Source organism: Dendrobates tinctorius, unplaced genomic scaffold, assembly GCF_039654945.1.
Source record: "Dendrobates tinctorius isolate UK_male_01 unplaced genomic scaffold, ASM3965494v1 ptg000003l, whole genome shotgun sequence".
In the NCBI taxonomy this organism is placed as follows: Eukaryota; Metazoa; Chordata; class Amphibia; order Anura; family Dendrobatidae; genus Dendrobates; species Dendrobates tinctorius.
Window position 1 is genome coordinate 16,398,129 of NW_027361671.1, and position 25,384 is coordinate 16,423,512.

Genomic DNA, 25,384 nt, shown 5'->3' on the forward strand with positions numbered 1-25,384 from the left:
CACTATCACTTTTTACACATCATGAAAGTGGTATCGTAGTGAGTGACAACACAAATGGTCTTTAGCAGGGTGCTGCAAAATAAAGGGGCAGAGTACCTGATGCAATTTATACCTTCCTCCCTGTCTCTAAAAGTTGGGATGTATGCTCTTCCGTAACGCTGCCTACACACCATGAGCCCTCCTACACCGAAGAGAAATATATGTATATTTTTGGGCGGAACCCAATCAGACTTCAGCTATGGGGCCCCATAATTTTTACGCACACCCTTAGCAGAGCCATTTTAAAAAACAAATGCTTATCACTGGTTGGTTTGGGCAACAAAAAAGTTTTTCTTTTTGATACTTTTAATAAATGAATATCACACAGTTGGATGCCAAAATCATCAGATTACGATTTGTGTCCCAGAATTGTCCATAGAAGTCATTCGACATCCACATCTATAATCTGCATCTGAAAACCACATGAGCACTTATTGGCCTCTTGTATACTTTTATCTTTCAGATTTTACAGATAATTCTCATGAAGTTTAAATGTAAGACCTCAAATATGATGTGACACAATAAGGTCATGAGACTAGCAGCGTCTAGTTTTGTGATACCTCATTAAGTATTGGTTCGTCTGAGAACTGCCCATTATTAAAAATAGATAAATGCCATCTTTTACAAGCTGGAGGCTACATGTTCGGTCAGCTGCTTAAAATGTTGTGAAAAAGTTTAAAACGCTTATCTCATGATGGGATAGAAAGCCTGCGTATTGTCCTTGGGAAATACAGAGCAAGTTAACGAGATAGGTTACATTACTGTAAGAGACAGACCCACGTAATCATGGCTGATCAGCTCTCGTGTGTTGGAGTCGTGAAAGGCAGGTCTCTATAATCCTATAATGTACTGCCACATGACGATACATGGAAGACATGGTTCACTTTTTTGTAAGAGAATTTGCATTTACTACAAAAAATGTGGTTGATTTGGACAGAGCATATTCTAATAGGTGCTTATCCGAATGCATAGACCAGGGAATGGCCGATTCAAGCTCAAAACCAATTGAGATGCAGTAAACACATGTAAAAATCTTTAACAACATTATCAAAAATGGTGCAACAAGGGTTTGAAGTGGTTATTTACTTTGTAACATGGGTGGAATGGGAAAATACAATAAATATTCCACAGTTAGCACAATTCAATAATTATCTCCTTCATTATCGTTAGCAGATTATAAAGACAATCATAAAACATTCAGTGTAAAAAAAAAATAGTAATTGGGACTATGTGACATTTTACATATATATTTTTTATGATTACACTTGGGAGGGCCCAATATCCTCCGATTCTTCCTGCTAGCCTAAATCCTCAGATACTTTGGGGGCAGTACTGGTTCGCCTTAAAAGACCAGCTAAGTATGGAATCTTATAGGCAATGAGTCAATGACCCATGGAAAAATAATTCAAATCAGCTCTTTTCGTAGATCGAAACAAGCTCCGTTGCAAGTAGCACCTGCTCCACTTTATACTGATGAGTGGCAAACACCCAGAAACAGGCATCTATAGAAGAGTTTCTGGCTCATCATTTGTCATTCTCTCTGTGAGAGAGCTAATTTAATTACTTTGTTCCTGTAGAGCTATGCCTGGAGACTCCATACTTATTAGACCTCTATAAGGAGGACCAGTATTTCCCCACATTGCCTCAAAGGCAATGTTCTCAGCCACACAGACTCTTCTGTATACTGATGAGGTTGATGAGGGGCAAACAGCCCAAAACAGACTCTATACTTAATAGGTCTCTTTAAGAATCAGTATTTCCTCCACACTGTCTCAAGAGGCAACTTTCTCAGCCACACAGACTCTGTTGTATACTGATAAGGGGCAAACAGCCCGAAACAGGCTGTCTATTGAAGAGTTTCTGGCTCGTCATTTGTCATTCTCTCTGAGAGTGCTAATTTACTTTCTTTGATCCTTTGATCCTGTACAACTATGTCTGAAGACTCTATACTTAATAGGTCTCTATAAGAATCAGTATTTTCTCCACACTGTCTCAAGAGGCAACTTTCTCAGCCACACAGACTCTGTTGTATACTGATGAGGGGCAAACACCCGAAACAGGCTGTATATAGATGAGTTTCTGGCTTGGCATTTATATCTGGTCACATTGCAGGTTTTGTTAAAGGGTAGCAATTAAATTGAGTCATAGGGTAGATAGTAACCTTTCCTTAGTACTTTCAAATAGTTCTTTGTTTCTGTGAGTTTGATAAATTTGCATACTTGATCAGATTTGTCAATGTTAACTATTAAAATGCTCCCAGACAATTCCTAGGATTCATATTATTGTTAAAAATTTTTGAAGATAGCACTGACTGGTGGAAATAGCTCCTTTATCAAAATAGTTTGTCTGAAAGTGCCACCTGCTGGTACACAGTGCACAATGCACATTAAACTGTGTCATGTGGGGGTTTGAATGGAAAAATCAAAGATACAAAATTGTAATTTACAATGGAAAGCACCATTATTATGTTGAACATGTGTGTACTGTGTGTAACAAACTAGAATATGTGTATATGTGTCACTGTGACATAATATGTGTATGTCTGTGTCTATATAGCAGAAATAAATATGTATGTGAGCTCATGTCTGCATGTAATAGCCAAACATATGTGTAAGTATCTGCACATATTGTATATGCATACAGATGGTGCGGAAAGTATTCAGACCCCTTTCAATTTTTCACTCTTTGTTTCATTGCAGCCATTTGGTAAATTCACAAAAGTTCATTTTTTTTTCTCATTAATGTACACTCTGCACGCCATCTTGACTGAAAAAAACAGAAATGTAGAAATTTTTGCAAATTTATTAAAAAAGAAAAACTGAAATATCACATGGTCATCAGTATTCAGACCCTTTGCTCAGTATTGAGCAGAAGCACCCTTTTGAGCTAGTACAGCCATGAGTCTTCTTGGGAATGATGCTACAAGTTTTTCACTCCTGGATTTGGGGATCCTCTACCATTCTTCCTCGCAGATCCTCTCCAGTTCCGTCAGGTTGGATGGTGAAAGTTAGTGGACAGCCATTTTCAGGTCTCTCCAGAGATGCTCAATTGGGTTTAGGTCAGGGCTCTGGCTGGGCCAGTCAAGAATGGTCACAGAGTTATTCTGAAGCCATTCCTTTGTTATTTTAGCTGTGCTTAGGGTCATTGTCTTTTTGGAAGGTGAACCTTCGGCCAAGTCTGAGGACCAGAGCACTCTGGAAGAGGTTTTCATCCAGGATATCTCTGTACTTAGCTGCATTCAAGTTTCTTTCAATTGCAACCAGTCATCCTGTCCCTGCAACTGAAAAACAGCCCCCATAGCATGATGCTGCCACCACCATGTTTCACTGTTGGGATTGTATTGGGCAGGTGATGAGCAGTGCCTGGTTTTCTCCACACATACCACTTAGAATTATCACCAAAACGTTCATCAGACCAGAGAATCTTATTTCTCATAGTCTGAGAGTCCTTCATGTGTTTTATAGCAAACTCTATGTGGGCTTTCATATGTTTGGCACTGAGAGGCTTCCATTAGGCCACTCTGCCATAAAGGCCCGACTGGTGTAGAGCTCCCTTCTGCATCTGTGGAGCTCAGCCACAGTGATCTTGGGGGTTTTTCTTTACCTCTCTCACCAAGGCTCTTCTCCCACAAATGCTCAGAAGACTTCTGGTGGTCCCAAACTTCTTCCATTTAAGAATTATGGAGGCCACTGTGCTCTTAGGAACTTGAGCACTGCAGAAATTCTTTTGTAACCTTGGCCAGATCTGTGCCTTGCCACAATTCTGTCTCTGAGCTCCTTGGCCAGTTTCTTTGACCTCATGATTCTCATTTGGTCTGACATGCACTGTGAGCTGTGAGGTCTTATATAGACAGGTGTGTGCTTTTACAAATCAAGTTGTATCAGTTGAATTAAATACAGCTGGACTCCAATGAAGGAGTAGAACCATCTCAAGTAGGATCACAAAGAAATGGACAGCATGTGACTCAAATATGAGCGTCTGAGCAAAGGGTCCGAATACTTATGACCATGTGATATTTCACTTTTTCTTTTTTAATAAATTTGCAAAAATTTCTACATTTCTGTTTTTTTTCAGTTAAGATGGGGTGTAGAGTGTACATCAATGAGAAAGAAAATAACTTTTTTGAATTTATCAAATGGCTGCAATGAAACAGAGTGAAAAATTTAAAGGGGTCTGAATACTTTCCGTACCTACTGTATGTGAGTAAATATATGCGTGTGTGCAACCCTCTAATCTACTGTCTCCTTACCCATAAGGGCAGGGCCCTCTCCCTTCTGTGCCAATCTGGCATTGATAGTTTGTTCACTGTGATTTATTTTTGTATTTTATATGTAAGCCTCTCTTGTGTACATATATACATATATATGTGTGTGTACACATAGTATATATGTAAGTATATGTTCTTTTATTGTATATGTATGTCAACATACTGTATATGTGTATGTATGTAAGAATATGTGTGTGTGTTTATATATATAAATGTATACCGTATATATATATATGTGTGTGTGTGTGTGTGTGTGCAAATATTATACGTGTATCTGTGAGTAAGAATGTGCATATGTATATGCATCTGTAAGAATACTAGTATATCTCTGTGCACATATGGTATATGAGAGTAAGAATATGTGTGTATAACCATGTGCACATATTATATGCGTGTATGTGAGTAAGTATGTGTGTATATCTATATGCACATATTCTATGTGTATAGATGAAAGAGCATATATGTACAAGCACAGTATGTGTGCATCTCTGTGTGCAAGTGCATACAACTCTCTAGAGTGCACATGTGTGTATGTTATATACTCAGATATTAACTAGTGAGAATTGTATTATGTGGTTTAGGGAACAGATGAGGGTAGCGGTAATGTTGGACTGCTAGAGGCAATATATAAATTCCCATCATCCTGTCTGTCTAGGAAATGTATGTAAACATCTGTATTTCATTATACAGTATAAGACAGGGGTGTTGTGAAATCGCATGATGTAGGGCATGCCTCTGCAATTACCAGCAAACAAGCCCCTTGAAAAATATATTCTCCAGGATGTTGGTACTTTGTGACAACAGCTTTAAGTGAGTAAGCTAATTATCGGAAGATGGTTAAATACCGGCCAGAAAAATGACAAAGAGAGCAGCCATAATGATATATGTCACTAAATACTTGTTGTTCTATTGCAACGTGCAATTGTCGACCACTTTAGACGTTGTGCTCGTCTTCCTAAATGGTGTCCTGTCATCTATAAAATGGCATATGTAGTCTGTCTGACGGGAGAGTTTGCATTACTACATTACCCAGATTTCTTATTACCTAAGGTATGAGCTCCTCTCTATTTTGGAAGGTATTATCTAATCTTTGTAATAAAAGGATGAACATTTGGTATATAATTGTTGTAAGCTAAATAAACCTATATGATACTGGGTAATAAAAATGTAAAAATGATAACTTGACAGGTGAGACAAATCTCTCCCGCATCGGCACGGCCCTCCTGTCATTGCTTCCCTTCTACACTGATACTGAGAGTACCAATTTTATAGGGGCTGCTGATTCTAGAATTCCCCCCATCTGCCGATTGCAGTTTGTCTTAAAAAAAAACAATCTGTGATTTACTTCGGGTGTCTGTAATTGTCTGCAGCGCTGATGTCACATTAATAACTGACCTGACTGGCCCTTGCCATCAACTTCTCACTTATCTCATTGATTGGCTGCAGCGCTGTTGAAATGATGTCAGCTCCGCAGACAATAATAGACACTGGGAGCAGCATCGACACTCAGCCTTGGTCCTGAAAAGGGTGAGTAAAGAACAGTTTATGTTCTTTTTTTAAACAAACTGTGCCTGTGGCCAGTAGTTTTTTTTTAAACTGTAAAACCCCCTTTAAATCACCATTTTATTTCCAAAGGGTTCCTAGACAATGAGATTTTACTGGGCATTTACACTACTTTTCTTTTGCACTGATTTTCATATATCTCAATATTGCACTTTTTACCCCATGATAAACTCCTCCCTTCAACTTTCCGACTCATTTAACACTGCACTGACCAGGGTTTAATAAAATAAACAGAGGTGTAGAAATCATAGGGCCTCATAACAAAACACTGAAATTTAATTAGATGTTGTGAATTACACCGCCATATACCAGAGTACTCACATAATAGTGCCAGGTAGTCATCAATATGTTATCTTCTATACCTGAGTGGTCCGAATGGACCAATGTACTGTTACCACTGGGTGTTCATGCCATTGGCTGATTACAGCACACAACACATTCTAGTCCTCCAGAACTGAAACTTGATATATTAGAGTTCCTTAAAGAAAATCTGTCACCTAGTCAAAAGTAGCCAATTTTTACTACCGGCTGGTCCCGAGTAATTTTTTTGTTGTTATCTTTCTTAAACCGGCTATTCTGTTACAGAGATATGGGAATTTTTATTAATTGCTAGTTTCTTTGGCTCACTGGATCCTCTGGGGCGTGTCTTCAGGTTGTTCTGCATTATTTCCCTGTGAGCACCACCCCTTGGTAAAGACCATAACAATTAGATCTAATTAAAAAGGTCCATATCTTTGGAGTCATATGGTGGATTTATAAAAAAAAAAGGCAAAAATGTAATACACAGGTGTTAGGCGTCGGATTTCTGCATTTACTCCGCAGGGATCCAGACCCTCACATTCTGCAGTCTCCTGCTGTTTATCTACTGCAGAGGAGATTGCAGAGGAGATTGCCTTGCAGCAAATCTCTCCTGAGGCTAAGTTCTTCTGTCCTCCTACTGAGCATGCTCATGGGATGATCTGTCATGTGCTCAGGTCCCGCTCCAGATCTCATTGGTCCATCTCAGAGATCAGGAGGCTTGCGGAAGGTCCCGGCTGCAATAAAAGGCGCGCATGGCTGTTCCACCATGCGCTAGTATAGACTTACTTGCTGCTGTGTGTATGAGGACGGATGTATGATTCTGGTGAATGACTCATTATAAAACCCCTTCCCTCTGATATTACGTATGTGGTCAGGGACTGAGTTAGAATCAGCGCCAGCGCTCCTCTGCTGCAACATCCACAGCTGCTAGTGTCCGACATTGCGCTTGCGTCATAGCTTTGTCGTTTAGTGGCAGTGTCCACGCCGCGCTGCAGTAGCAGCTCTCCTTAGCGTCCGAAGCTGCGACACCGCACACACGGTAGGTCTAGACGGACGTAGTGCCGCCGTCTTGGGCTACTCCTGTGACCGGATACCATGTGTGTATTTATACTGAGTACTGTGACCTCAACAGGCTCAGTCTTTGTATTTGTGTTTATTTGGCATCTCTGTGACTTAACAGAGATAGCCCTGGCACCTGGGTGACGTTTAACCCTGTGCGCATTACCGCCATATTGCTCCTGCCACCACTAAGCAGCGGTTATATCACCTACTGCACGGTGGACCCCGAGCAGCGAACGCACTTTATTATTATTTTTATTTAGTGCGTTCCGCCGTTCCTAACACTCAGGAATAAAATTAGAGCAAAAACTGGTCATTTTTGACCTGGTGACAGGTCCTCTTTAAAAGCTTTGTAGATTATTTGTGCTTCCAGGTCTATGGGAAGTATATTGCCATCTGAAATCCTCAGTGGGCAGTGTTGAACTACAGGCATTGCTTAGATGGACATGATAAATGTGATAAATAGAACAGGCTGCTATTGTATTTCTAAAAATGCTTGTACTGTGGGTCATAACTTACCCCAACTGGCTGAGCGTTGATGGTGGCATGTTGTGCAGGTGATGTTGCTGCCAGCCAGTGACTGAGCCAAGGTGGAGAGCACTGGTGTTAAAGCCAGAAAGAGATGACAAGTCTGCGCTACTTAATGAGTATTCTACAAAAAAAGCAAAAACATACCGATTTCAATAACTTTTTACAACTTTATACAAACATGTAAAATAAAAAATGAAATAATAACAAGAATCCATAATTATAATAATTGGTTCTGTAAGTATCAGCTCTGACAATGTGTTACATGGTCAAAAGTGGCCAGTAGTAATGAGCGAGTATACTCGTTGCTCGGGTTTACCTGAGCATGCTTGGGTGTCCTCCGAGTATTTTGGCATGCTCAGAGATTTAGTTTGTGTCGAAGTAGCTGCATGATTTGCGGCTGCTAGACAGCCTGAATACATGTGGGGATTCCCTATCAAACAGGCATTTCTCACATGTATTCAGCCTGTCCAGCAGCCACAAATCATGCAGCTGCGTCGACAAAAGCTAAATCTCCGAGCACGACAAAATACTCGGAGGACACCCGAGTATACTCGCTCATCACTAGTCGCCAGTCTTTGCACTTATTACATTCCTGCTGTCCTCAGAGTATGCATTGTTTTTTTTCTTTGTTTGTTCTTTTAACCCCTTAACGACAAGGGGTATTTTTGGTTTTGCATTTTCATTGTTCCCTCCCCTTCTTTCCAGAGCCATAACTTTTTTATTTTTCCATCTATATGGCCATGTGAGGGCTTATTTTTTGCGGGACAAGTTGTACTTTTAAATGACACCATTGGTTTTACCATGTCATATACTCGAAAACGGGAAAACAATTCCAAGTGCGGTGAAATTGCAAAAAAAGTGCAATCCCACACTTGTTTTTTGCTTGGCTTTTTTGCTAGGTTCATTAGATGCTAAATCTGACCTACCATTATGATTCTCCAGGTCATTACAAGTTCATAGACACCAAACATGTCTATGTCCTCTTTTATCTAAGTGGTGAAAAAAAATTCCAAAGTTTGCTAAAAAAAAAAAAAAAAAAAAATTGGCGCAATTTTCCGAGACCCGTAGCGTCTCCATTTTTCATGATCTGGGGTCGGGTGAGGGCTTATTTTTTCCATGCCGGGCTGACATTTTTAATGATACCACTTTTGTGCAGATACATCATTTTGATCGCCCGTTATTGCATTTTAATGCAATGTCTTGGCGACCAAAGAAACGTAATTCTGGCGTTTTTAATTTTTTTCTCGCCACGTCGTTTAGCGATCGGGTTAATGCTTTTTTTATTGCTAGATCGGGCGATTCAGAACGCGGCGATACCTAATATGTGTATGTGGGATCTTTTTTTACTGTTTTATTTTGATTGGTGGCGAAAGGGGGGTGATTTGAACTTTTAGGTTTTTTTTATTTTTTTTATTTATAAACATTTTTTTTTTTTAACTTTTGGTATGCTTCAATAGCCTCCATAGGAGGCTAGAAGCATGCGCAACCCGATCGGCTCTGCTACATATGGGCGATGAGCAGATCGCCCATGTGTATCAGATTTACTGCTGTGCCTTCATCGCCGACCACCGGGTGGCGCTGAAAGCCATATGCCTGGAACAACCATAGAGGTCTCATAGAGACCTCTGGTTGTCCAGGCAACATGACGCCGACCCCGGATCACGTGACGGGGGTCAGCGATGAGGTCATTTTCGGCCCGGCGGCCGGAAATGCTATTTAAATGCCCGCTGTCAGCTTTGACAGCGGGATTTAACTAGTTAATAGGCGCGGGCGGATGGCGATTCCGCTCGCGCCTATTGCGGGCACATGTCAGCTGTTCATAACAGCTGACATGTCCCGGCTTTGATGCATTAAGGGGTTAATCCTCCATATGGTTTCAAAGATATGGGATTTTTTATTTAGTGCTAATTTCTATAGTCTTTAATAAGAGGGCATGGCTCAAAAGATCCTCTGGGGTGTGTCCTTAGGTTTCTCTGCATAATTATCCTGTAAGCTCTCTTGTAAAGATAATAAAAATTAGCACTTTAAGGGCCAATATCACTGGAACCATAAGGCAAATTTAAAGAAAAACAGAAGAAAATGGATTACTCAGTGTAACAGCAGTAATAAAATAAGAGCAAAGACTGGTAACATTTACATGCTGACAGGCTGTCTTCAAAAATCTGGTACTTAATGCAACATTTATCCTAAACAGGATTTTTGCATTGCCATGGATCTCACCGATTAGTCTGGGATGCCCATTGATCGCCAGAACAGGAGACTCATGTTGCCTCCACTCTAGGCCAGAAGGTGTTGAATGAAAAGGGCAGTCGCTCATGTAACTTGCTGCTTCATTGCCTGGGGGCCATTTTCCCAGAGTCCACTGCACAGAAAACTATGGAACAGCCAGGGGCTCTGGCCTTTCACAAAATGTCGGCAGAACCCCGGCTGCACCGGACAACCCTGGAGAACCGCCGGGCACTGGAGACACCCGCAGCACAGGCAGCACCCGTATTACCACCGGACACCACCTCATCCCAGCCTGCGGCCTGCAGCAACAGTACCGGTGAGGTATATACGCATTATAAGACGCACCCCCAAAGTGCATCTTATAATCTTTAAAATAGGGTATCTTATTCTGTAACATATCTTATAAAAATCTGCTTCTTTTTCCAACTGGACTGGTCATTCTCAAAACTCTCAATTCACAGGCAAAATCTGTCTTCATTTAGCACAGTTTGTATCATTACTGATGAATATAGATTTCACCCACGGATTGAGTGTGAAAAAAAAAATCAAGAAGGAGAAAAAAAAATTCTCCAATTAGATATATTACAAAATTCCTTATTTCCATGTGTTCTGTTCAGTTATGGAATAAAAGTTAAAACGATGATTACTCTTTGGAAATCTCTATATAAGGTAAATGCCTGGAATACTGACCTGTCTGTAATAATAATAATAATCTTTATTTTTATATAGCGCTAACATATTCCGCAGCGCTTTACATTTTGCACACATCATCATCACTGTCCCCGATGGGGCTCACAATCTAAATTCCCTATTAGTATGTCTTTAGAATGTGGGAGGAAACCGGAGTGCCCGGAGGAAACCCACGCAAACACGGGGAGAACATACAAACTCCTTGCAGATGTTGTCCTTGGTGGGATTCGAACCCAGGACCCCCCACTGAGCCAACCGTGCCGCCCTGTCTGTAGCATATGTAGCATTTTATGTAGCATTATATGGAGCATATGTATATAGTATATGTAATATATATAGTGTATGCAGTATATGTAGCATATGTATATAGTATATATAATATATATAGTATATGCAGTATATGTAATATATATAGTATATGTAGCATATATTTATTGTATATGTAATATATATAGTATATGTAGTGTAGTGTGGCTAATGATCACATAGTCGTTGGGAGGTATGTGTCATAGAGATGGCTTGTCTATGTGATGTAACCCAAAGTATTTTCTCCAGTGCATGAAAGCACTAATAGGTTCGTTTGTTGCACTTGGGACCGGTGTTGTGAATTCTCTTGCTCGGAGTTCTGAGCCGAAGCTCCCTCTGCTCCCTCTGGTGGTTGCTGAGAGTAGTGGAGCTGGCCAGGTGGATGGAGGTTCCCCACCTGACGACGATAATTGGAAGCCTGGGATTACTGGCTGGAAGCATATAATTGAGCTGGCTGCTCTTGGAGGTTGCTGGTGATTTCCTCAGTGTGCATTTGGAGCTCTTTTGTCCCCTGCCTGATCTACATGTTCAGCTAAGTGATTCTTTTGCTATCCTTTGCATCTAATCTGGTTGTGTTTTTTTTTGCTTTCTGTTTTGCTGCTAGGGTTCAGCGTGCTTCCTGCTGGAGGCAGCGCTGGGCCCTACTTCATATGTTGCAGCTTGTTCAGTCCCCTGTTATGTTAGTATCTTTTTGCTTTTCTGCCAGTTTATACCAGAGTGCTGAGCTAGCGGGGGTGAGATCATGTGATCTCAGATTTTTTGTATATCAGTAGTGTTTGACTTTTTCTGGATTTTGTGCATGTTTGCAGACAGTATCTTTTCTGTCCTGTCTAGACAGTTTGGGCCCCACCGTTTGCTCAGTCTGTTCTCTGCCTGTGTTTGTGTCTCATCTTGTCTCACTGACAATATATGTTTGGGGGCTGTCTATTCCTTTGGGGATCTGCTCCAGGGCAGTTTAGATTTCATCTTTCTGTCTTTAGGCTTAGTTAGTCCTCTGGCTGTGACAAAGCGTCTAGGGCTACTGCTGGTTGTGTGGATAGGATCAGGGGGTCTGCAATTCGCTTAGTTACCAACTTCTCTGGTCTTCTGGTGGCTTAGCCTGTTTCTGCCATCCTCCATGGTGACCCATTCATAACAGACCGGGTTTCGGGTAGCAATGAGAGATGGGTGGGTCTGGCTACCCACGGTTAAAGCCTATATAAAGGTGACTGTTGCTTGGCATATGGTCTGTGTGTTGGGAGGAAGAAGGCCTCCTGTGTGTTTGGCTTCAGACCGAGCCTGAGGACTGGATGCTACCCAAGCCTGTGTGCCCACAGGCTTGACGGAGCAGAGCTCTGCTATTGACATTGTGACTTTGTTTTGCCTGACCTAAAGGCTTTTTTATTTTCTGTTTGTGCTTCTGCGGTTTATGAAGTAATAAACCGATATGAACTTTAAAAGGAACGAGCCTCCTGTTTTCCTTCTGTCACACCCAAGTGAGTAAAACCCCTACAATTGGTGCTAGACGTGCGGGCAGCATATCCAGCAGATATGCAAGATTGCTACAGGAAGGACTGCATTTGCTGGATTAAGTCTGTCGCAAGCCAACAAGCATGGCCAGATAAAATGGAGACCCTGCTGAAACACCTGGTCCAGTCACAGCAGCAACAGCAAGAGACCAACAGGCTGTTACAGCAGATCCAGAAGAGCAAGCAGAAGCAACGGCCACCACCATCCAGGGCAGGACGAGCGCCCCATCCTCAAGTCGGGCTGATGACGCCCACGTCCAGAAGGTGGTAAGATGTTCTTTGCAGAAAATGACCCCCAGGGATGACGTTGAGGCCTTCCTGACGGTGTTTGAAAGGATCACCGAGAGGGAGAAACTCTCACCGGAGCAGTAGGCAGAGGTACTTGCGCCATACTTGATGGGGGAACCCCAAAAGGCATTCTATGACTTAACTTTGCAGGACGCCAAAGAGAATGACGAGCTAAAAACTGAGATTCTCGCATGCTTGGGGGTTACAATGACTATCAAGGTGCAGCAGGTTCACTGCTGGGTGTATCACCGGGACAAACCACCTCGCTCCCAAATGTTTGACCTGTTGCACCTGGTCTAGAAGTCGCTGAAACCAGAGTCCTCTATGCCTGCGCAGATGGTAGAACGGGTGGTGATGGACCAGTTTGTGCACTCTCTGCCGAGGTCCATAAAGATTTGGGTTGCCCAGGGTGATCCCCAGAATGCCAATGAATTGGTCGGATTGCTCGAAAGATACCAGGGGATTGAAGGCTCCTTGGGAAGGCAGCCCACTCCATACTGGGGGTCCCAACAGAGGGCGGAGGTCTAAAAGTGGGTGGGGCATCCAAGGTCCAAAGGGGCAGGGGAGGGGGTGCCCAAGATCCCTATGGGTGATGTCATTTGCTGGAGGTGTCACGGGCCAGGACATATAGCCACCCACTGTCACCTGACCCGCAAGCAGATTGACTGTAGCATAGGACACTGTAGTTCATATTATACATATCTGGCAGTGTGAACTCTCTACCCAATGATGGGCCTCAAGCTTTTCTTATGAAGGTGAACAATTGAGAGGTATCGGCACTGCTAGAGTCCGGGGTTTAGTGACCCTTGTGAGGGCCACTTTTCCTCTCCAACTGGTCGTGGGGAAAAAGGTCGGTGTTCGGTGCATACATAGTGATGCTAAAGACTACTCTATGGCCAGAGTCCCATGAGGTCGGCGTCATTCAGGACTAGTTGCAACCTATTATTTTAGGCTGGGACTTTTGTTTATTTTGGGATCTGAAGGGAAGGGTTCTGAGTTCACTGGGGTGAATAGGGAACCAGTGAACCTTAATAAGGTATCACCACACCCAGAGGCTGAAGGCTTTCCCTTTTGTGTCCTTGTGGGGAATGAGGAGGAAGTGTCCACTGTGTCTGACATTTCGTAGTTAGGGGTGACCAGTGAGAATTTTGGGACTGCCCAACTCTGAAAGAAGCCTTTAATAATGTCATTGTCATTAATGGGGTTCCACAGGACTCGTATGCTGACACAAGGTTTCCCTATTTTATGATGAGTGGGGCGTTGTTGTAGCGGGTAACGAAAGTGAGGGAGGAGCAGATGGAACAGTTAATAGTGCTGGGTCCCTATAGATGGAAGGTGTTGGACATGACCCATTCACATATCTTGGGGTGACATCTTGGAGTGGAAAAATGCAGGAACAGATCATGCAGAGGTTCTATTGGCCTGAGTGTCATCGGGAAATATTAAACTATTGCAGGTCCTGCCCTATGTGTCAGTTATTCGCCCCCACCTCTCACTTTCGGTATCCCCTCGTGCTATTGCCTATTTCTGAAGTATCATTTGAGACCAATTGCTATGGACTTGGTTGGTCCCTTGGTGAAATCTTCTTGTGGGCAAGGTACATAACTACCTTGGATTTGATGAAGGGATATTGGCAGAACCCCATGGCACAGGAAGCCAAAGAGAAGACTGTGGATGCTTCCAGAATGTCCGGATGCCATTTGGACTGTAGGGGGCTCCAGCAACCTTTCAGACAGCTATGGATAGAATCCTTGTACCCCATAAGCAATGTACCACTGCATACCTGGACGATATCGTTATCTTTAGCCCAGACTGGGAGAGTCATCTTGAAAAGGTCCAAGCGGTGTTTGATGTATTATATGTAGCATTTGTATATAGTATATTTAGCATTACATGTAGTATATGTAACATATATATAGTATATCCATGCAAAGAAAAGAGGTCGCACTCATCGAGATGGAAGTTTCACTGATTTATTGACATATTATGAACATGTCAAGTCGGGGAGTGACATAAGGAGTGCAAGAAAGGCTGACAACGGCCGTTTCGCGCTGCTCGAGCGCTTCAACGGGTCCGTAGTATACAGTTGTGACCAAAAGTATTGACACCCCTGCAATTTTGTCAGATAATACTCAGTTTCTTCCTGAAAATTATTGCAAACACAAATTCTTTGTTATTATTATCATCAATTAATTCGTCTTAAATGAAAAACCACAAAAAGAATTGTCCTAAAGCCAAATTGGATATAATTCCACACCAAACATAAAAAAGAGGGTGGACAAAAGTATTGGCACTGTTCGAAAAATCATGTGATGCTTCTCTAATTTGTGTAATTAACAGCACCTGTAACTTACCTGTGGCACCTAACAGGTGTTGGCAATAACTAAATCACACTTGCAGCCAGTGGACATGGATTAAAGTTGACTCAACCTCTGTCCTGTGTCCTTGTGTGTACCACATTGAGCATGGAGAAAAGAAAGAAGACCAAAGAACTGTCTGAGGACTTGAGAAACCAAATTGTGAGGAAGCATGAGCAATTTCAAGGCTACAAGTCCATCTCCAAAGACCTGAATGTTCCTGTGTCTACCGTGCGCAGTGTCATCAAGAAGTTTAAAGCCCATGGCACTGTGGCTAACCTCCCTAATTGTGGACGGAAAAGAAAAATTGATGCGAGATTTCAATGCAAGATTGTGTGGATGTTGGATAAAGAACCTCGACTAACATTCAAACAAGTTCAAGCTGCCCTGTAGTCCGAGGGTACAACAGTGTCAACCCGTACTATCTGTCGGCATCTGAATGAAAAGGGACTGTATGGTAGGAGACCCAGGAAGACCCCACTTCTTACCCCGAGACATAAAAAAGCCAGACTGGAGTTTGCCAAAACTTACCTGAAAAAGCCTAAAACGTTTTGGAAGAATGTTCTCTGGTTAGATGAGACAAAAGTAGAGGTTTTTGGGCAAAGGCATCAACATAGACTTTACAGGAGAAAAAAAGAGGCATTCAAAGAAAAAAACATGGTCCCTACAGTCAAACATGGCGGAGGTTCCCTGATGTTTTGGGGTTGCTTTGCTGCCTCTGGCACTGGACTGCTTGACCGTGTGCATGGCATTATGAAGTCTGAAGACAACCAACAAATTTTGCAGCATAATGTAGGGCCCAGTGTGAGAAAGCTGGGTCTCCCTCAGAGGTCATGGGTCTTCCAGCAGGACAATGACCCAAAACACACTTCAAAAAGCACTAGAAAATGGTTTGAGAGAAATCACTGGAGACTTCTAAGGTGGCCAGCAATGAGTCCAGACCTGAATCCCATAGAACACCTGTGGAGAGATGTAAAAACGGCAGTTTGGAGAAGGCACCCTTCAAATATCAGGGACCTGGAGCAGTTTGCCAAAGAAGAATGGTCTAAAATTCCAGCAGAGCATTGTAAGAAACTCATTGATGGTTACCGGAAGCAGTTGGTCGCAGTTATTTTGGCTAAAGGTTGTGCAACCAAGTATTAGGCTGAGGGTGTCAATACTTTTATCTGGCCCATTTCTGGAGTTTTGTGTGAAATGATCAATGTTTTGTTTTTTGCTTCATTCTCTTTTGTGTTTTTTTATTTAAGACAAATTAAATGAAGATAATAATACCAAAGAATTTGTGTTTGCAATAATTTTCAGGAAGAAACTGAGTATTATCTGACAGAATTGCAGGGGTGTCAATACTTTTGGCCACAACTGTATGTAGCATATGCATGTAGTAAGTGTAACATTATATGTAGTTTATGTAGCATTGTATGTAGTATATGTAACATTATATATATATAGTATAGGTTGTATAAGTAGCATTTTCTGTGGAAAAGGTAACATATGTATATCATATAGGTCGCATATGTAGCATTATATTTAGGATTTTGCTTACCAGTGCCATATGTTGTTGAAATGGCTGATGGGTATCCTCCCATTCCCTGTCCAGGTAAAGTCGGTGTTGCTACAGGAACCACTGGAGTAGCCAGTGACTGAGCGGATTGTGAGTTATTTATTCTTTGATTCTATTAAAAGAAAAAAAATCACAAGAAAAAAAAGACCATCAAAATTATTTGTAGCTTTGTAAAGTGCATTACATTTTTTTCAGAGCAGAAAAAAAACACTCCAACATGATCCAAATTAATCATTTAGCATGTGACTCCCATGAACTCTCCCAACCCTATCATTTACAATCTTTCAAGAGACCCACTGTCGCCATGGTAACCCATTACATCAGCTTCTCCTAGGCAATTGAACTTGCCACCAGTAAAGATTGCTTTATTGTGGGCTGAAAACAGACCATGTGGAAAATTGATGAAATATGCATACTGTACTATCATTGTTTCTTTATCATTCAAATGCAGGAATGTCATTAAAATTACCAGCAGCCAGGCTTAGCCATCATTCACCTTGGAATTGCTGGGTGCAAAAGTTACTTGCACGGCCAGCAGATGGCAGTAAAGCTCCTAGATTTACTAATAGAGAATTTCATAAGCAATTTATATAAAGTGGCCAGATAAATCCCAATATAACATGTGCTGGGTCAGAGGATCAAGCTGCCATGAGAAGATTTGGGGATTTTTTTTATTCTATAATGATGGAGTCTAACGTGTTACACAAAAAAAATAATAATAATAATAATAATAAAGTTTCTTCTCCATATTCTAAAATGTTACAGCCAAAATGAGCACATTAGAGGCTTTCAAGAAATCTTTAGCCACTTACCAAAAGCAGATCAACATCCTCAGACTGAGAGCGAGGGAAAGGAGTATTAATGAACAATTAGTAGATGTCCATTATTAATAAAGAGTAAAAACAAATGATAAAGTATAAAATGTCATGGAGAAGTCAAACTCCCAGCTGCTGTCTAACACAAAGCAGGGATTATCACAGAAGAGGTCTCATGGATGTGTTCACATTTATGATATCCCCTCAGTGGCATCTGGATGCCAAAGTGTGAGCCACCGGGGTCATTCCCGAAATCCCCACAGAGATCTGACAAGAAATAAATCAAGTGCTGACATCTTACTGTATAGTAGAGTTGGTTCTGGGAACCGGTGTATTTCTGTAAGATATATTATTATAGATTCTACCTCTCTATTATCCATCTGTCTATAGATGATCTATCTAGCATCTACCTATATATATGTGTCTATTATCTCTCTATTATCTATCTATCTATCTATCTATATATCTATCCCATATCTATCTATCTATCTATCTATCATATCTATCTATCCCATATCTATCTATCTATCTATCTAATAGCTATCTATCTATCTATCATATCTATCTATCTATCTATCTATATATCTATCCCATATCTATCTATCTATCTATCTATCTATCTATCTATCTATCATATCTATCTATCTATCCCATATCTATCTATCTATCTATCTATCTAATATCTATCTATCTATCATATCTATCTATCTATCTATACCATATCTATCTATCTATCTATCTATCTAATAGCTATCTATCTATCTATCATATCTATCTATCTATCTATATATCTATCCCATATCTATCTATCTATCTATCTATCTATCATATCTATCTATCTATCCCATATCTATCTATCTATCTATCTAATATCTATCTATCTATCATATCTATCTATCTATCTATACCATATCTATCTATCTATCTATCTATCTATCTATCTATCTATCTATCCATCCATCCATCCATACTTTAATAAGGGAGCTGCAGGATACAAATAAAAATAAGTAGGCACACTGCTGCATATAAACCATTTCTGCTATCCCTCTATTACTTCTTCATGCCTTCAAAATACTAACATGTAAAACGTATTATATGAGTATTAGGGCTCGCTAACACTGGTGAGCGGCCAGCGTATAGACGTGGTGAGCTGACTTTCCTTATCCCTTTTCCCTTCTTATATAACAGACCCCAATGTTATACTAGCACATTTTTTTTCTAATGCTGGAGTCAGCATGAGAAAAAATTCACTGCATGCTGCGATTAGCATAGCGTATTGGACGGCATGCACCCATACATGCCTATTGGTATGTGCAAAACATCAGACTGCACTCAGATGTCATCCGAGTGCAGTCCAATATACACCGACTCACACAATGGGGAAGATGGAGAAGTTAAGTACTCCATCTTCTCTGCACCTTGCATGCGATACGTTCTGTAGTCTGTCATAGTATAGGGTGACAATCCAATTTAGACCTCAACCAGGCCACAAAATGGCCAAATGTCAAAACCCGAGAGGGGTCCTAATATGGTACACACCAAAATATGGAATCATATATTTTATGAATCTAGAACCCCGAAGTATAATAATGCATTACCACAGAGGGCATTGTATTCTTGCTGCCAGGTGGAATAAGAACTCGGAGGTCGGGTTTGCGATTGTTCATGCCCAGGTTCATCGGCGGTGGTGATTTTGTTTGCATATTTTTATTTAAGTTACCAGGTGAGACCAGCAGACCTGGCGAGTTACGATGATTGCCATACCCATTACCTGTGAAAGAGAAAAAAAATGCAGGTTAGCTAGCATCTATGTATACGGCGCACGCAGCATGGAGGACAAGCATGCTCTACGGTGCAGTAGACGGGTTCTTACACCTCATTCAGACATCTGGCTTTTCTATATGTGTTCTACCCTTGTGTTTTTCAGAATTTTGGTGGACTGAGGGGACTGCGACCTAAAATATGTAGAAATATCACTTTCTAATCTGACTTGGGATCAAACTCAATTGATTTGGCCCAATATAAAAAAAAGCGGCTAGCATACTGTTTAATGGCTGGGAGAAGTTTGGAATTGTTTTTTTGTTTTTTTTTTGCACACAAGAAAATCGTGATGGTAGAAAACACAAAGAAGGACCAAAAATGGATAAAAGTCACAACTAGCGCACTGATGGGGCCTGTGGCATCACTGGTCTGTAATACATAGAAATCCTATATTCTCCAGTGGGACTTCATGGACAGGCATATGGGCCTACACCAGGTACAGACTGGGCCTGAAATTCAGCCCTGGCATTTGAAATCACACAGGCCCATGCTGTCCCCAAGCACCAGATGGGGATATATTACTAATATTACCCTGGATAGAGGAAAGGAACATTTACTACAAGACCAATATTTCTGACACCCATGGCCTGCTGGAGTAAGTGATGGAGTCAGCGACTTGACGCTCTGTGACAACTCTTAAGGCCCCGTCACACACAGCGAGATCGCTGATTTTGTGGCGCAACAGTGATCTCGCCAGCGATCTCACTGTGTGTGACACGCATTAGCGACCACCCCCTCCCGCTGGATATCGCTGATCGTGCAGGAATGTTCTGGGCCATTTTTTGATCGTTGGTCTCCCGCTGGCCAGCGCGCATCGCTGCGTGTGGCAGCGGGAGACCAACGATCAGCGAGCTCCCAGCGCTGTAAGCAGACGTTGGGAGTTGGTATCCAAGGTAAATATCGGGTAACTAAGCGCGCGCCGTCACTTAGTTACCCGCTGTCTACCTTAGATACCTGCGTTCTCGCGCAGGGAGCTGGTAACCAAGGTACACAGAGGGTAACTAAGTGATGCGCACGCTTAGTTACCTGATATTTACCTTGGATACCAGCTCCCAGCACAAGCACGCAGGTATCTAAGGTACACAGCAGGTAACTAAGCGACGCGCTCGCTTAGTTACCCGATATTTACCTTGGATACCAGCGTCCTCGCTGGTCCTGATCGCTGGTTAGTCTGCCTGTTTGGCAGCTCACCAGCGATCATGTAGCGAGGCACCAGCAATCCTGACAAGGTGATATCGCTGTCGGGATCGCTGGTGCATCGTTTAGTGTGATGGGGCATTTAACAGTATGAGTGTCTTAAGAACACCGATTCTTTTAGTAACTTAGCAGACAAGGCAGCCCACGACCAGACAGGCCCTTCTGGCATTTGCCAGAATTGCCAGATGGCCAGTCCAGTGCTGGCCTACACATAGCTCTTCTTTTAAGACAAGCAGGTTTGTATTTTGGGGATTCATTGAAAATATAAATGAAATTTCACTGAGGTTCAGACACCAAACCCCACACAGATATACACAGTGATATAAACATATTCCTGCCTGCACACATAAAACTGTACTTTGTTCCCCATTAAGTGCAATGATTTTCTTTCTTCTTTTTGCCTTTGGCTATGGGCAGAAAATAACTATAGTGTTTTCTGTGTAGATAAAAAGAACAGAGGTGCTAAAATAATTTCACGTGCCTCATTATTTCCAGACATTTTCATTTCTGCCAACCCCCTAATTTCGAGAACAAACCTTCTCTCGTCTCTTCTTTCTCTTAACCCTGCAGTGCTAAATCAACACTTGATGAGAGATTGCTTCCTATTAGTTACCAGCGCCGCGTCTCTCTGATATGTCAACTTATTGAAACATATGTCTTGCTAATTGCATTTGCATGCCCGTGTTTGCTTTTCCTTATTTTGTGCCAGGACGTCAATGATTTTACTGTTTCAGACAATTAGGCTTTTGGAAAACGAGAAAATGAAGTTGCATAGGGGTGGATTCTGTCTACAGGTGGCTTGTGTGTGTAACGGCCCTCTTCTATCCTACAGAAATCACTACCAGTCGTGCGGAATTAGCTTTCTGCCAATGACAATATCCACATTTTGTATCTGTCCTTTTGGTCAGGAAGGGCACAGTAAATGTTTGCCGGTATTTGTTTCAAGTTCAGCTTCGGAGACCTATACTTAAACATTATGGTTTCCAGCCCCCAAATGAATATGTTTAAAAGATTGTGTGGCATGAAGAACGTCAAATTCTCTGTTCTGACCATTGACATGGCAGCCCATCCTTTGAAATCAGGGATAACTACAAGCATGTGGTTGCATGAAAAATCAGTCTTTAAGCTTTATCCTCGGAGAGTTGGACAAGAGTGTGGGCTGGTCTGGAACGTGGGTTATAGGCAAGATTGCGGGCAACTTTGTAAGAAAACATGGAATCTTTTACTTGGAAGATGGCATAGAAATTATGATAACTGGCCCGAAGTCATGGCTGCCAACTCGACCTTTTACATTTCCCCTGGACAACTTATTAAAGCATCACTGACAGACACATTGGAAAACCATCATAAATCATTCTGACTATAAGTGATTAATGTCTGCAGCCCATAATTCTGATCAGAAGACATCAGACGCACTCTCTGTAAACTGTAGAAAGATAATTACAGTCAAAATAATCTGCATATGTTTCAACGTCAGAAAACACACAGACGCCTCAATTTTTTTTTAGGTAAAAAAAAAGTGCCCTATATTTTTGGACTGTCCTGTAATTTTTGGATGCTTGTCAACCCTCCACAAAGTCTCAATTTTACCATCAAACTGCTCCACTTTCCAAGTTTGTTCCGACACAGGGAACTTTTCCCCTCTCTGTATCCGCACATGAATCGTGCTATGACTGAAGGGGACTGGTTGGCTCATTGAGCTAGATAAGCCAGCCACTCCTTCTTGGTCCCACCCAACGCAAAGACAGCGGGCTGGCGTAGTTATCGCACTGAGCATGACAGTCGTCCCCTTCAAGCAAATCTCTAGTCTTGAGAAGGGAGCTCTCTTTCTGAGTTAGAACGACGCAGGCTGTGTAGCAAGACCAGTGAAATTGGGAAACAAAGGCTGATATCATAATAAAAGGATTAAAAAAATTTCCTAATTAACATTTTAAACACATTTAAACCTTGGTGGCACAGCAGTTTACAAACACTCTCCTTATAGGGCTTCATTGGATAACCCCTTTAAAGGGAATCTGTCACCCCTTTTTTGAGATATCACATAATGATATCATTCAATTGTGTGTCACATAAGGATTCTCTTAGTACTTTTGCTTCCCCCTGACCCCGCACCTTTCATGCATAAATACCTTGTTTATATCGGTTCAGATGTATGGAAACTGCCGCTGTCCGGTCTGCTGGGTGGGGCTTATTCACCTGCTCCCCCCTCCCTGTCTTGCTCTACACAAGAAGAAATGCATAGACCAAGACAGGGAGGGGGGAGCAGTTGAATAAGCCCCGCCCAGCAGACCGGACAGCGGCAGTTTACGTACATCTGAACCGAAATAAACAAGGTATTTATGCATGAAAGGTGCGGGGTCAGGGGGAAGCAAAAGTGCTAAGAGAATCCTTCTGTGACACACAATTGAATGATATTATTATATGATATCTCAAAAAAGGGGTGACAGATTCCCTTTAACATTCCATCTGTATATGCAGGAAGATATTAATTTCAATATCATTCCCCAACAATGAGTGTTGGAGCCCTAATCTATCTAGATATATATATATATATATATATATATATATATATATATTGTATCTCCCAATATTGTAGTAAGTAAATTGCTTAGTGGAAATCTACAGCTGCTAGTTTCATGAACTGGCAAGCTAGTATCGAAGAATTTTGGAAGGACTAATGGTTATCATATGGAGATCCACCACTCAAGTATAGTTTGCACAATTATCTCCAATTGTGATCAGCAAGGGTTGTCCTGTCATACAATACTGATGACCAAGCCATAGGATAGCTCATCAAAATGGAATTTGGGTTGGTGGGGTCTAACACCGATCAGCTGTTATAAAATCAGGCGTTGGCCTGGTATAGACACATGGAGCAGATCTCCATTGCACAGTTTTATTGAATGTTTAGTGGTGTCTTCCAGATACTACAAAGCAGCTCCTATCAACCTGTCACTTATAACCGCAGTTGGGATGCCATGTGTCAGACCTCCCAAGGTCATCAGTACTGTGCGACTGGACAGCCCCATTCAGTAGTAGTAGGAGGAGTCTAGCTATATATTACTAACAACAAGTATTTTTTTGTGACCCAAGATTTGTATATTTAAGAAAAAACCTTGCCTAATGCAAGTTGGCTTGGTAGTACCCATCTGAAATGCACACGCCCCAACACCAATCTCACCAACAATAATCCCAAACTATCTCCATTGAGGTTAATGTTGAATTATAGAATAAAATGATATATAATGTTTTAACTTCCATTCTCAAAGTTGAAATATTCTGACTTTAATTATAAAGTTTTAGCATTTTTTTCCCTCTTTTGATATACTGTCATCCATCATCCTAAGAATTTCCTTTGCTCTTTAAGGCTAATAGAGTGATTTTGACAGCCAGTTAACATTTTTTTTATCATTTTTATTCATTTTTTATTATTTAAAGAATGTTACTAATGAATAAGAATCACATACAGTAGGTATATACAATACTTCTATATACAGTATATATATGTATACACACTGTATATAGCCCCTTCTATATATATATATGTTTGTTTTATATATATATATATATATATATATATATATATATATATATATATATATATATTGAAAGACAGATACAAAAAGAAAAAAAAAAGGAAACATGAGTTTTAAAAAAAAAGAAAAGAAAAATACTAAAATGTATGGTTTAAACCTGCTCTAAGCCTGTACTTTACAATTACATTCCGTCTGGAAAATGATCAAATTAAATGGGGCTCTATGTGCTGTGTCACATTCAACTACCCACTTGAAAGTGCAAAAATTATATGTCATAAATGAATGGATTTCCTGACTATACAGTATGCGAAAATGGAAAACAGATGGATTGCAGAGTGAGTGCATTATACTTTTGGCTATGGTTTGAATGAAATTCATAGTTATTTGCACAAGAGAAACATTATGAACATACATTTAGTAAACCAAAACCAAAATTACAGCAATATTAAACATTTTTTTTTTCTTAACACAATGTAACTTGTGATTGTATTACATTACGAGAAGGCTGAAAAGACTTGGCATTATTAGCCTTTTCACACATCACGTGTATTTTATTAATACGGTGGCTCCAATGGTCTCCAATCAGTTGCAATATTTTCTCTAAAATAACCACATATTTATACGACTGTTAAAAAAGAAATTATACAGAGTACCCGTGAGTGTAAACTGTGGAAACTGATCTAGGTATAGCCATTTATAATAATAAACTATTTGCTACAGATACATTTACATTTGACTACAGAGAATATTTTTTTTACTGGCTGCAATATACTGTATGTGCTCCAAAAAAATAAGTGCTCATAGGCTTGTACACTTCCCCCGGTATGACGGGTGAATCCCTACCAGCTAATTCCGTGACTAGGACAACAGCACAGGAAATAAACCAGATTTACACAGTTTAATGCCATTTTCAAAGTATTTACTGTATATTTGGCAAGAGAGTGGTAATATCTAGGTAAATCAGGGCGGTGCATGGAATGAGTGAGCGGTAATCATTCCCCAGCACAATGATAGACAGCCCGCTCTACAGCATGAGCAGACTGTCAGTCAAGGTGAAGGCGGAGTTGCAATAGCGTGGTCCTTGGGTCACTGTGGATATATAAAGAAACAGAACGGCACTCACCTATGTTGAAATAGTTTTCAGGGTTGGTTCCATTATAGCTTCAGAATATTTGTGTATAATTTACACGTTTTGTCTCAACTAAAGCCTTTTTCAAACAAGACCTTGTTTGAAAAAGGCTTTGGTCGGGCCAAAACAGGTCATTTAGACTGGTCTGAAGATGTAATGGAATAAACCCCGAAAACTGTTTCAACATA

At 41.0% G+C, this 25,384-nt stretch overlaps 1 protein-coding gene across 14 annotated transcripts in view; it reads right to left on the reverse strand.

The window, feature by feature from the left end:
* The window catches only part of MEF2C (myocyte enhancer factor 2C), a 351,699-nt gene that overhangs the window by 7,391 nt on the left and 318,924 nt on the right, over positions 1 to 25,384 (reverse strand). For 10 of the 14 annotated variants that reach the window (XM_073586067.1, XM_073585844.1, XM_073585924.1 and 7 more), the window contains 4 exons: positions 19,112 to 19,284; positions 17,511 to 17,534; positions 16,681 to 16,810; positions 7,748 to 7,880 (listed from right to left, as the gene is read on the reverse strand). In XM_073586067.1, the coding sequence (XP_073442168.1) occupies positions 7,748 to 7,880; positions 16,681 to 16,810; positions 17,511 to 17,534; positions 19,112 to 19,284 (460 nt within the window). The remainder of the gene's footprint in view (positions 1 to 7,747; positions 7,881 to 16,680; positions 16,811 to 17,510; positions 17,535 to 19,111; positions 19,285 to 25,384) is intronic. The other 4 variants (XM_073586614.1, XM_073586671.1, XM_073586543.1 and 1 more) reach the window with 1 other exon arrangement.